The sequence below is a fragment of the Electrona antarctica genome (genome assembly GCF_951216825.1).
Source record: "Electrona antarctica genome assembly, chromosome: 12".
Lineage (NCBI taxonomy): Eukaryota > Metazoa > Chordata > Actinopteri > Myctophiformes > Myctophidae > Electrona > Electrona antarctica.
The window spans coordinates 9,300,258-9,313,233 of NC_136793.1; the positions used below are offsets into that span (position 1 = coordinate 9,300,258).

The following is a 12,976-nucleotide window of genomic DNA, read 5'->3' on the forward strand; positions in this document are numbered from 1 at the left end:
TTCTCAAACGTTTTTTAAGTCAAGGACCCCAAAATGTATATTTGGCTATGTGGAAAAAGAAATGCACGTAAAGTGCACAAAACCCAGCACACCGTCTGCACTTGCAATAGGGTCAAAGACCGCCATGCCAAAAATATTCCAAATTATTTTCTTTTTTCTTGGTTTGTTTTTTAAAAATAGCCTATCTACAAGCTTACATAGTGTAGCGTTAAAGTTGTTTACAGATGTTTATGCTATATTAACTAATTATACTGGGGACCCCCTGGAATCCCCTCAAGAACACCTGGGGGTCCCTGGTCCCCAATTTAAGAACCAACACAGAGCTTGAGATTAACAGTCAGTGCAAACAGTGTAAGGCGGATCAGACAACACCCTCATAACACATACAGTACAGACAATGTGAACTGAGAGAGTGAAATAGCATCTTATATTTGAAGGTCTCACTAAAATAGAAATCCTAGTTTTTCATTTTCAACATTCATTCGTTAAACAAAACAAGAGTTAACGTTTGGTGGCATGTGTGGAGATGAAGATTAATTTGTTGCTGCTGAAGTATTCCTTTTTAAAACCCAAACGTGTGAAAACCCTCTCAGCAAAAACAGCCTTCCAGCCAGCAAATGAAAAAGACAGATTCTCCAACTGTGTGTGGACCATGGCTGTTTGTCCCCTCCCCAGAGCATTGCCAGGCCCTTATTCAGGGGAAAACACTAGGAGTATAGGGTCAGCGGTCTCTTGTTCTCCAGGAGTTTATATACAGTGATGGTGGCCAGTGCGGACTGGATAAATTAAATGGAACGGGGGGGGGGGGGGGGGGGGGGAGTAGTGTTTGTTTTCTATCTAAAGAGGCGGTACATGCGAGGCAGGCGTCCATCCTTGCTGGACAGAGCGGCCTGGATGTGCTCGTAGGAGGGCAGCTCGGTCAGGTCTCCCAGGGCAGCCACGGCGGGTTTGCCACGCAGCATCTTGCTGGTCACTCGCTTGATGTCGCCGGCTGTAACGTTACCTGGAAAGACGAGACGTTAGTTTTTTGTGTTTTGTTTTTTCCCCCCCCCTTTACCACTTTCAACCTGACGTCAGTGTTGATTTCATCGACTAAACCAGGGGTTCTCAACGTTTTTGGCCGGGGACCCCCGGAAATGCTTTGGCAATGTCTCGGGACCGCCGCCCCGCCCCCTCCCGACCCCCAATATAAATTGACTGCTACAATAACCTTAAACCATTTTGTGCGGGAACCCCTTTTGGTGTTTTAAGCATGGTTATAATTTAGCTATTGAAAAATAGCAGATCTACAAGCTCATAGCGCGCCACCGAGTGGCGCGCTACGAGCTTGTAGGTCTGCTATTTAAAACCTTTGCTTCTGTAGAACGCCACAACGGTAAGGCCTTCCGGTCTGATTATCGGATATGTTATAGAGCTCCCAGAGACGCACGCGTGGAACTGTAGTACGTCCTCGGGCGACCTTTCTAGTCGACATGGCGCGCGCGAACGTTCCACTACACCGAGTGGCGCGCTACGAGCTTGTAGGTCTGCTATTTAAAACCTTTGCTTCTGTAGAACGCCACAACGGTAAGGCCTTCCGGTCTGATTATCGGATATGTTATAGAGCTCCCAGAGACGCACGCGTGGAACTGTAGTACGTCCTCGGGCGACCTTTCTAGTCGACATGGCGCGCGCGAACATCCACTACACCGAGTGGCGCGCTACGAGCTTGTAGGTCTGCTATTTAAAACCTTTGCTTCTGTAGAACGCCACAACGGTAAGGCCTTCCGGTCTGATAATCGGATATGTTATAGAGCTCCCAGAGACGCACGCGTGGAACTGTAGTACGTCCTCGGGCGACCTTTCTAGTCGACATGGCGCGCGCGAACGTTCCACTACACCGAGTGGCGCGCTACGAGCTTGTAGGTCTGCTATTTAAAACCTTTGCTTCTGTAGAACGCCACAACGGTAAGGCCTTCCGGTCTGATTATCGGATATGTTATAGAGCTCCCAGAGACGCACGCGTGGAACTGTAGTACGTCCTCGGGCGACCTTTCTAGTCGACATGGCGCGCGCGAACATCCACTACACCGAGTGGCGCGCTACGAGCTTGTAGGTCTGCTATTTAAAACCTTTGCTTCTGTAGAACGCCACAACGGTAAGGCCTTCCGGTCTGATAATCGGATATGTTATAGAGCTCCCAGAGACGCACGCGTGGAACTGTAGTACGTCCTCGGGCGACCTTTCTAGTCGACATGGCGCGCGCGAACGTTCCACTACACCGAGTGGCGCGCTACGAGCTTGTAGGTCTGCTATTTAAAACCTTTGCTTCTGTAGAACGCCACAACGGTAAGGCCTTCCGGTCTGATTTTCATATGTTATAGAGCCCAGCAACACCGGCCGACACCTCCAAGGCTTCCTGGGTGATGGCGAGGAGGAGGGCTGCCACGTCACCTCACAGTCCAACTGTCTGTATGTACGCCTCTGCTGTGCCTGAGGGAGGCACGCGCGCACACACACGCACGCGCGCACACACTCACCTGCCCAGGCCATTGATGCCAGACGACCCTCGGGCCAGGCACTGCAGCCTCAGCCTCTCCACGTGATCTGAACTCACACACAGACGTCTCTTGGCGTCCAGCGCCATCTCTCGGTCGTGCCTCGACGTCCTGGCCATGGCTGAACACACAGAGCACATTAATATAATGTGTAACATTATAGTGGATGCAGTTAGCTTAATGCGAATTCCGATTAGCATAGTTAGCTTCTTATCCATGCTACTGGTGACTGGTTTAGCACAATACAAACTCGGACTCATTACATAACATGCAAATCACACCACCACTCAATATAAAAATAAAACGTTGTCTTATAAAGCAGCATATACTTTGTTTACATTCAGACCCATGGCTTTGTACAACTACTGGCCAAAGTTGAAGTTCATATAGTTGTAAAACATTCACCATAAGCCAAAATCGCGACAGTCAGCTATTCATTCATTACTAACTATTTCACAGACCTTGATGTGACTGTTAGCTGTGATAAAGTAAAGTAAACAAAGTGATGATGAATGACACGACACGAAACACACACGTAGGATGTAGCTCTTCTCACAACATTGACGACACAGGTCGGTTCTTTATAAACGGGCATTTATTGGGCATTCTTCTCATCCCTCTGTTGTTCCATGCCGTGAGAACTATGTTCACACAAAATAATAAACACATAAACAATCAACAAATTACGTCGCAATACATATTGATCAAACAAAGAAATACAAAACATGTAGAAATGCGCGATGCGCAGGTGAACGTGTCCGTCAAAACACCACAATACAACACAACAAAGATAACTCTCAAATAATAATACCTCGTTGGCCGCTTGTTGTGTAAAGAGGTTCTTGATGCTTCTTGAGTTTCATACAGTCCTTTGAATGTCCTTTTGACCGTGTTTAATAACTTTAAACAGTTCAAACACACTACTCTGCTGCGAGTGTGCTTCCTTGTGCAGACCAGAGTCTGAATGAGTGAGAGAAATGTTTGTACCACCTGTGTGCAATGCCAGGCAATCATGCATCAATCAGTCAATCAATCATGGTCCAGTGTTGCTACTGACAGACAGGGAACTTGGTTCTGCCTCAGAAAGTTATCATCACATCATGTTTACATTTTTAACCTCATATGAAATCAATTATGAACCACATATTTATTATTGTATCATGACATTATTATGAATTATGCTTTATGAACTTATGACCATGAATTGTTGTATTTTAGCTATTTTAGTCTTTTTAAAGTAAGCATTTTAATAGCAGCACTTACATAGGAAGTCAGAGAAACGAATCAAAGAAAAGACCGTCATCTGCCAGTGGAATTCAGAACAGCGCCACAGCCCATCCACATGTATGAAGGCATATGCCTCTCCCCTCCTCTCCTCTCTCTCCTCTCTTTTTGAATGAACAGACAAAACACAAAACACAACATGTTCATTAATGTTATTATTCACAAACTAGACATTTTATTCATATTTAGAAAATGCAGAATCCAATGGCGTCGGTCTGGGCTCTCCACGCCGTTTGCAAAGGTCAATGGTCAGCAAAAAGACTGCCTCCTCTCTCCCCTCTCTCCACAGAAGTGAAAACAGACAAAACACACCTTTAAAATATGTTCCCTAACCCTATTCTTCGCAAACGAGACATTTTATTCATATTTAGAGCGTCCCAAATTCAATGGGGCCGGTCTCGACTTTCCAGGACGTTTGCAAAGGTCAATGGTCAGCAGAAAGACTGCAACGGTGACCCTTTGGGCCAAATTCTTAAAAAAACGGGGTGATATATAATTTTAAAAATATGTAAGAACCTCCAATATCCATATTCAGGACATGTCGAATCCAATGGAACCAGTCTCGAATTTCCACGACGTTTGCAAAGGTCAAAGGTCAGCCGAAAGACTGCCACGGTGACCTTTGGGCCAAATGCCTTAACAATTAAGTGATAGATATTTTTTTAAATATGTAACACCCCCGAATATCCATATTCAGGCCATGGCGAATAAAATGGCGTTGGTCTCGATTTTGTGGGACTCTTACAAGCGTCCGATAAAGGGAACTACACTGCAATGCTAGGCCTCGGGTCAGATTTGAGGTTCCCGAGGTCGCAGAAAAAAACTCGGACCATCACGAAGATCGGCTTGTCGCCGCGATCGCAGAGGTGTTCGGCCCATCCCGAACAGACTTACGATCGTCGGCGTAGGCGCGCGTGAACGTCAAACTTTGCTTCACTGGAACGCCACGACGGTGAGGCCTTCCGGGCTGATTTTCGGATATGTTATAGAGCTCCCGGAGACGCATGGATCTATAGAACGTCCTCGGGCGACCTTTCTAGGAGGTGCGGTCTCGTTTCAATTTTTCAGCCAGGACGCTGTTAGAGTCTATGGGTCTATGACGTGTCTGCATGCACAGAGCCAAAGTGAAGGACGTTTTGTACGACTGTCGGAGGCGTACGTCCGAGACACCTAACCGTTCGTCTCGGCTGGCTCTCCGACATATCCGAACGTCGGACCGTGATGTTTTATCGTTGGCGCGTTGTCGCGCGTCAAAGTCGGCAATTTGTAGGCGTTCGTTCAAGGCTACCGCCGCGGCCGTATGTCCGTTTGGCCCGAAACCTATACGGCTGCGATCGGGGCCGCGACCCGGCCGCGGTGATGGTCTCGGATTTGTTCTGCGACTTTCGCGTCAAAGTCGCAAATTTCGAGGCTTTCGTGCAGGGCTACTGTCGCGACCGTATGTCCGTTTGGCCCAAACCCTATACAGCTGCGATCGGGGTGATGGTCTCGGATTTGTTCTGTCGAATTTCGCGAATATTCTCGCTAACTTAGGCCTTACTTTGTGGGAGCAGTTTATGCTAATGAAGGGCGTGGTTCCGGCTACTTTGTGGGTGTGGGTTATGCAAATTTGATGGGCGTGGTTTCGGCTACTTTGTGGGTGTGGTATATGCAAATTACTGGGTGTCGCTTATGTAAATTAGTGGGTGTCACCCCACCTACTTTGTGGGAGTGGCTAATGCAAATGAAGGGCGTGGTTCCTGCTACTTTGTGGGTGTGGGCTATGCAAATTAGTTGGTGTCGCTTATGCAAATGAGTGGGTGTCGCCCGCCTACATTGTTGGAGCGGTTTATGCAAATGAAGGGCGTGTTTCGGCTACTTTGTGGGATTGGCTTATGCAAATGATGGGGAGTGGTATGCAAATGAAGGTGCGTGGTATGCAAATGAAGGGGCATGGTATGCAAATGAAGGGGAGTGGTATGCAAATGAAGGTGCGTGGTATGCAAATGAAGAAGCATGGTATGCAAATGAAGGGGCATGGTTCCGGCTACTTTGTGGGATTAGTTTATGCAAATGAAGGTGCGTGGTATGCAAATTAAGGGGAGTGGTATGCAAATGAAGGGGAATGGTTCCGGCTACTTTGTGGGATTAGTTTATGCAAATGAAGGTGCGTGGTATGCAAATGAAGGGGCATGGTATGCAAATGAAGGGGAGTGGTATGCAAATGAAGGTGCGTGGTATGCAAATGAAGGGGAGTGGTATGCAAATGAAGGGGCATGGTTCCGGCTACTTTGTGGGATTAGTTTATGCAAATGAAGGTGCGTGGTATGCAAATGAAGGGGAGTGGTATGCAAATGAAGGGGCATGGTTCCGGCTACTTTGTGGGATTAGTTTATGCAAATGAAGGTGCGTGGTATGCAAATGAAGGGGAGTGGTATGCAAATGAAGGGGCATGGTTCCGGCTACTTTGTGGGATTAGTTTATGCAAATGAAGGTGCGTGGTATGCAAATGAAGGGGAGTGGTATGCAAATGAAGGTGCGTGGTATGCAAATGAAGGGGAGTGGTATGCAAATGAAGGGCGTGTTTCGGCTACTTTGTGGGATTTGCTTATGCAAATGAAGGTGCGTGGTATGCAAATGAAGGGGAGTGGAATGCAAATGAAGGGGCATGGTTCCGGCTACTTTGTGGGATTAGTTTATGCAAATGAAGGTGCGTGGTATGCAAATGAAGGGGAGTGGTATGCAAATGAAGGGGCATGGTTCCGGCTACTTTGTGGGATTAGTTTATGCAAATGAAGGTGCGTGGTATGCAAATGAAGGGGAGTGGTATGCAAATGAAGGGGCATGGTTCCGGCTACTTTGTGGGATTAGTTTATGCAAATGAAGGTGCGTGGTATGCAAATGAAGGGGAGTGGTATGCAAATGAAGGTGCGTGGTATGCAAATGAAGGGGAGTGGTATGCAAATGAAGGGCGTGTTTCGGCTACTTTGTGGGATTTGCTTATGCAAATGAAGGTGCGTGGTATGCAAATGAAGGGGAGTGGAATGCAAATGAAGGGGCATGGTTCCGGCTACTTTGTGGGATTAGTTTATGCAAATGAAGGTGCGTGGTATGCAAATGAAGGGGAGTGGAATGCAAATGAAGGTGAGTGGTATGCAAATGAAGGGGAGTGGTATGCAAATGAAGGTGCGTGGTATGCAAATGAAGGGGCGTGGTGTGCAAATGAAGGGGAGTGGTATGCAAATGAAGGGCGTGTTTCGGCTACTTTGTGGGATTTGCTTATGCAAATGAAGGTGCGTGGTATGCAAATGAAGGGGAGTGGTATGCAAATGAAGGGGAGTGGTATGCAAATGAAGGGGAGTGGTATGCAAATGAAGGGCATGTTCGGCTACTTTGTGAGATTGGCTTATGCAAATGAAGGGGCGTGGTATGCAAATGAAGGGGCGTGTTATGCAAATGAAGGGGAGTGGTATGCAAATGAAGGGGCGCGGTATGCAAATGAAGGGGAGTGGTATGCAAATGAAGGGGCGTGGTATGCAAATGAAGGGGCGTGGTGTCAAATGAAGGGGAGTGGTATGCAAATGAAGGGCGTGTTTCGGCTACTTTGTGGGATTTGCTTATGCAAATGAAGGTGCGTGGTATGCAAATGAAGGGGAGTGGTATGCAAATGAAGGGGAGTGGTATGCAAATGAAGGGGAGTGGTATGCAAATGAAGGGCATGTGCGGCTACTTTGTGCGATTGGCTTATGCAAATGAAGGGGCGTGGTATGCAAATGAAGGGGCGTGTTATGCAAATGAAGGGGAGTGGTATGCAAATGAAGGGGCGTGGTATGCAAATGAAGGGGCATGGTTCCGGCTACTTTGTGGGATTAGTTTATGCAAATGAAGGTGCGTGGTATGCAAATGAATGGGAGTGGTATGCAAATGAAGGGCATGTTTCGGCTACTTTGTGGGTGTGGTATATGCAAATTAGTGGGTGTCGCTTATGTAAATTAGTGGGTGTCAACCCGCCTACTTTGTGGGAGTGGTTTATGCAAATGAAGGGCGTGGTTCCTGCTACTTTGTGGGTGTGGGCTATGCAAATTAGTGGGTGTCGCTTATGCAAATTAGTGGGTGTGCCACGCCCTTCATTTGCATACCACTCCCCTTCATTTGCATACCACGCACCTTCATTTGCATAAACGAAGCCCACAAAGTAGCCGGAACCATGCCCCTTCATTTGCATACCACTCCCCTTCATTTGCATACCACTCCCCTTCATTTGCATACCACGCACCTTCATTTGCATAAACGAATCCCACAAAGTAGCCGGAACCATGCCCCTTCATTTGCATAGCACTCCCCTTCATTTGCATACCACGCACCTTCATTTGCATACCACGCACCTTCATTTGCATAAACTAATCCCACAAAGTAGCCGGAACCATGCCCCTTCATTTGCATACCACTCCCCTTCATTTGCATACCACGCACTTTCATTTGCATAAACTAATCCCACAAAGTAGCCGGAACCATGCCCCTTCATTTGCATACCACTCCCCTTCATTTGCATACCACGCACTTTCATTTGCATAAACTAATCCCACAAAGTAGCCGGAACCATGCCCCTTCATTTGCATACCACTCCCCTTCATTTGCATACCATGCCCCTTCATTTGCATACCACGCACCATCATTTGCATACCACTCCCCTTCATTTGCATACCATGCCCCTTCATTTGCATACCACGCACCTTCATTTGCATAAGCCAATCCCACAAAGTAGCAGAAACATGCCCTTCATTTGCATACCACTCCCCTTCATTTGCATACCATGCCCCTTCATTTGCATACCATGCCCCTTCATTTGCATACCATGCCCCTTCATTTGCATACCATGCCCCTTCATTTGCATACCACTCCCCTTCATTTTCATACCACGCACCTTCATTTGCATAAACTAATCCCACAAAGTAGCCGGAACCATGCCCCTTCATTTGCATACCATGCCCCTTCATTTGCATACCATGCCCCTTCATTTGCATACCATGCCCCTTCATTTGCATACCACTCCCCTTCATTTTCATACCACGCACCTTCATTTGCATAAACTAATCCCACAAAGTAGCCGGAACCATGCCCCTTCATTTGCATACCACTCCCCTTCATTTGCATACCACGCACCTTCATTTGCATACCATGCCCCTTCATTTTCATACCACGCACCTTAATTTGCATAAACTAATCCCACAAAGTAGCCGGAACCATGCCCCTTCATTTGCATACCACTCCCCTTCATTTACATACCATGCCCCTTCATTTGCATACCACTCCCCTTCATTTTCATACCACGCACCTTCATTTGCATAAACTAATCCCACAAAGTAGCCGGAACCACGCCCCTTCATTTGCATACCACTCCCCTTCATTTGCATACCATGCCCCTTCATTTGCATACCACTCCCCTTCATTTTCATACCACGCACCTTCATTTGCATAAACTAATCCCACAAAGTAGCCGGAACCACGCCCCTTCATTTGCATACCACTCCCCTTCATTTGCATACCATGCCCCTTCATTTGCATACCATGCCCCTTCATTTGCATACTACGCCCTTCATTTGCATACCACTCCCCTTCATTTGCATACCATGCCCCTTCATTTGCATACCACGCACCTTCATTTGCATACCACTCCCCTTCATTTGCATGCCACGCACCTTCATTTGCATAAACTAATCCCACAAAGTAGCCGGAACCATGCCCCTTCATTTGCCTACCACTCCCCTTCATTTGCATACCATGCCCCTTCATTTGCATACCACACCCCTTAATTTGCATAAGCCACTCCAACAAAGTAGTTGAAACCACGCCCACAAAGTAGGCTGGACACCGCCCACTAATTTTCATAAACCATGCCCACAAAGCAGGTGTGACGACGCCCACTAATTTGCATAAACCACGCCCACATAGTAGTTGAAACTACGCCCATCAAATTTGCATAAACCACTCCCACAAAGTAGCCGGAACCGCCCACAAAGCCGGCGGGACACCGCCCACTCATTTGCATAAACGACGCCCATGAAATTTGCATATGGTTACATAACGAGTAGGCGTGGCCTAATATAATGAGAGGTGTGGCCTAACATTACGAGAGGCGGAGTCATTAACGAGAGGGTGTGTGTGTGTGTGTGTGTGTGTGTGTGTGTGTAGTAGTAGTAGAAGTAATACATACGAGATGATGCCTGATCTTCTGACATCCATATTTGGTTGACTGGATGGCGTTGTCCTCACCTGGAGAGAAATGCCCCCGGAAATATGATCCATCCATCCATCCATCCATCCATCCATCCATCCATCCATTTATTTATTTATTTATTTATTTATTTATTTATTTATTTATTTATTTATTTATTTATTTATTTATTTATTTATTTATTCATTCATTCATTCATTCATTCATTCATTCATTCATTCATTCATTCATTCATTCATTCATTCATTCATTCATTCATTCCCCCCGGAAATAAATAAATAAACAAGGATAATCATCCATCCATGTGACAATTGTTTGACACACATCATGTCATGTCATGTCATGACATGTCTGTCTATAGCAAGAGGTGTGGGGGGGGGGGCGCCAAAGCATATTTTAGACAGATTCAGTATTGACCATATTAAGCCAGGTATCACGGCAGACAGCACTAATATAATAAACAAACGTGAACGGAGCACTGCAACATAGTACATGCATATAGTGGCCATTGATTGATTGATTGATTGATTGAAAAATGTATTAACAGTTTGCAGAATTACAGTACATTTCAAGCACAAACTCAATACAAAGGCCATACTGGCATACTCACCATAGCCTGGTCAAGGTCTCCCCCTGGTGGACGTGTCATTTCCAACTATTGTCAGCGCATGGAAAACGAAGGGCTAATAATATATACTATTCTCTGCCTATCGGGACGTAACTCGGACGGCGCGTCTTAAATACATTTCAAAGGTAAAGTGTGATTTATTTTTGATTTATCCTTAGTCCTTAGTCCTTAGTCCTTGTCTTGACTTTTGACTTGTTGACTAAAAGGTAAAGAGTGAATTATTTTTGATTTATCCTCCTTGACTAAAAGGTAAAGAGTGATTTACTTTGATTTATCCTCAATCCTCTGTCCGAGGTCACGAATCTTGACTTGTCCCGAACCAGCGTCCTCTCACACCATCGGCAACTGACAGAACCACTGAGCCACCGTGGAATACTCTGAGCCAAGGATTGAGGGTATATTTATCGTCTTGTTTTTTTGCAGGCTAGTACATTTTTCTTCGTAAGTAGTAACAAGTGTATTTTACCAATGCACACAGTGAAATATTGTCATAATGTACGTCTGTATGTTACTATGTGTTTGTTTTGCAAAGGTTCAAGTGTTTTAATGTACCTTTTAGTGACGTTGTGGTAGAGTTTTTTTAACAGTACTTGTGAGGACTCTGCACTCTCTCTCACACACACACACACACACACCAGGACTGGCAGCTGATTGGCAATTTGCCACTTGTCCCTCATTCAGGGTTGCCAGGTTGTTGTGCTGTGTGTCTAATGTAGGCTTACCATACGTCCTCTTTTGGCTGTCCGGCTGGCTGTCCGGGGGGGGGGTTTATAAATTCCTTTACACGTATATGTACGCTCACAGACCATTCAGACCGACCAATGTGTATTACAATGCACGTTCAATGGTTCGTAGTGGAAAAACACTGTGGGAGGCGGACTTTCAGCCCGAACCCCGGAATGTGTATTATTCATAACTGCATGCGCGCTGACAGCACTGGTCCTCACAGCAGGTCAGAGAAAGGCTCGCTGCTGCTCCGCTGTCTGCAGATAGACTGTGTTGTCTGCTCTCCGTGAGGAAAACTTGAATTGCAAAATAACTATCCTAATCCTATCAATGACATGCAGAAAAAGTAGGCTACTGTTTTCTTAGCTTTGTGACTGACCAATGAGATGCAGATTGTATTGTCTGCAAAGGAACTATGTGTCTGTCACAAATAAAAGTTCTGTCCTGCAAGTCCATGTCAACAACACAGACAAGGCAGCTGTGCGCGAGGTGAGTCCTTCTGCAAATTCAATTGACCGAATATTATTTTGTAGCCTACAACCAAGCAAAGCATAGGATATGATGGTTTGGGCTGGTCTCTCTCTTTTTACAAGAGATAAGCCATTGCATACAGGTTCTCAAACGTTTTAATTTCAAGGACCCCCATAACTCTGAGAGTAAAACCAAATGGACCCATTTGGAGTCCCATTTGATTCCATCTGTACAGTATCAGAGTTAAAAGTTATAAAACGGTCCATTTGGTTCCATTTGTACACTCAGAGTTACAGACCTGTAAGGGTCCATTTGGGTCCATGTGTTACACTCTCAGAGTTACAGACCTATATTGGGTCCATTTGGAACCCCCTCAAGGAACCATGAGGGTCCCTGGATCACACCTTTGAGAGCCACTGCTTTAAATAAATACATAGGTTAAAAATATAATACAAATATATTGAACCAGCCTGGGCCGTGGCTCAGCGGTCCAGGCACCTTGGCTGGTAATCCAGTCTGGCAGTGTGCCGCGGGTTCGACTCCCGATCCCGACGGCCTTTACTGCATGTCTTCCCCCCATCTCTCTCCCCATTTCCTGTCAGCCTACTGTCTGTCCCTCCATAAAAAATATAAAAAAGGTGAAAGCCACAAAAAAAACATTTAAAAAGGATTGAACCAATATATTTTTCCACCACGTAATTGAAAATATATAAAGTCACAACACCAACGTTTTTTCGCCCCCCTAGTGGTGAAAAATAAACCTCGGATTAGGGTTGTGCTGACTTCAGACTTGTACGTTGTTGCGCACCGAGGTCATGCACCAAAAAATAGCAAGCTCGGCTCACAATGGCAGAAAAGGCAAAGCATTGCATTTATAAAAATGCTTGTTGTGTTGTGATGTTGTATGTAGATCTATTGATCTGCTATTTGTGGTGCAACAATTTAGGGTTAGGCAGAGATTAAAATAGGGTGCATTTTGCATCCCAAACGCAGTTTATAGTTAAGGGACGCAATAGAACAACGACCTCTGCATCCACGGGATGCACTACTATTATTCTAGTTTATTTTGCTAGCTTTAGTTATAATAATCATTTCTTCTTCTGTTTTCTACATGAA

General features: G+C 45.8%; 1 protein-coding gene across 1 annotated transcript; it reads right to left on the reverse strand.

Annotated features, from left to right (window-relative positions):
• Positions 1-12,677, reverse strand: LOC306933631 (uncharacterized protein; the record flags this gene model as incomplete). The annotated part of the gene is made up of 4 exons (XM_079515948.1): positions 1-1,003; positions 2,597-2,658; positions 3,349-3,497; positions 12,657-12,677. The coding sequence occupies 4 exons, from the start codon at positions 12,675-12,677 to the stop codon at positions 834-836; spliced, it is 402 nt and encodes a 133-aa protein (XP_079372074.1). The 3' UTR covers positions 1-833.
• Between the last annotated feature and the right edge of the window lie 299 nt (positions 12,678-12,976).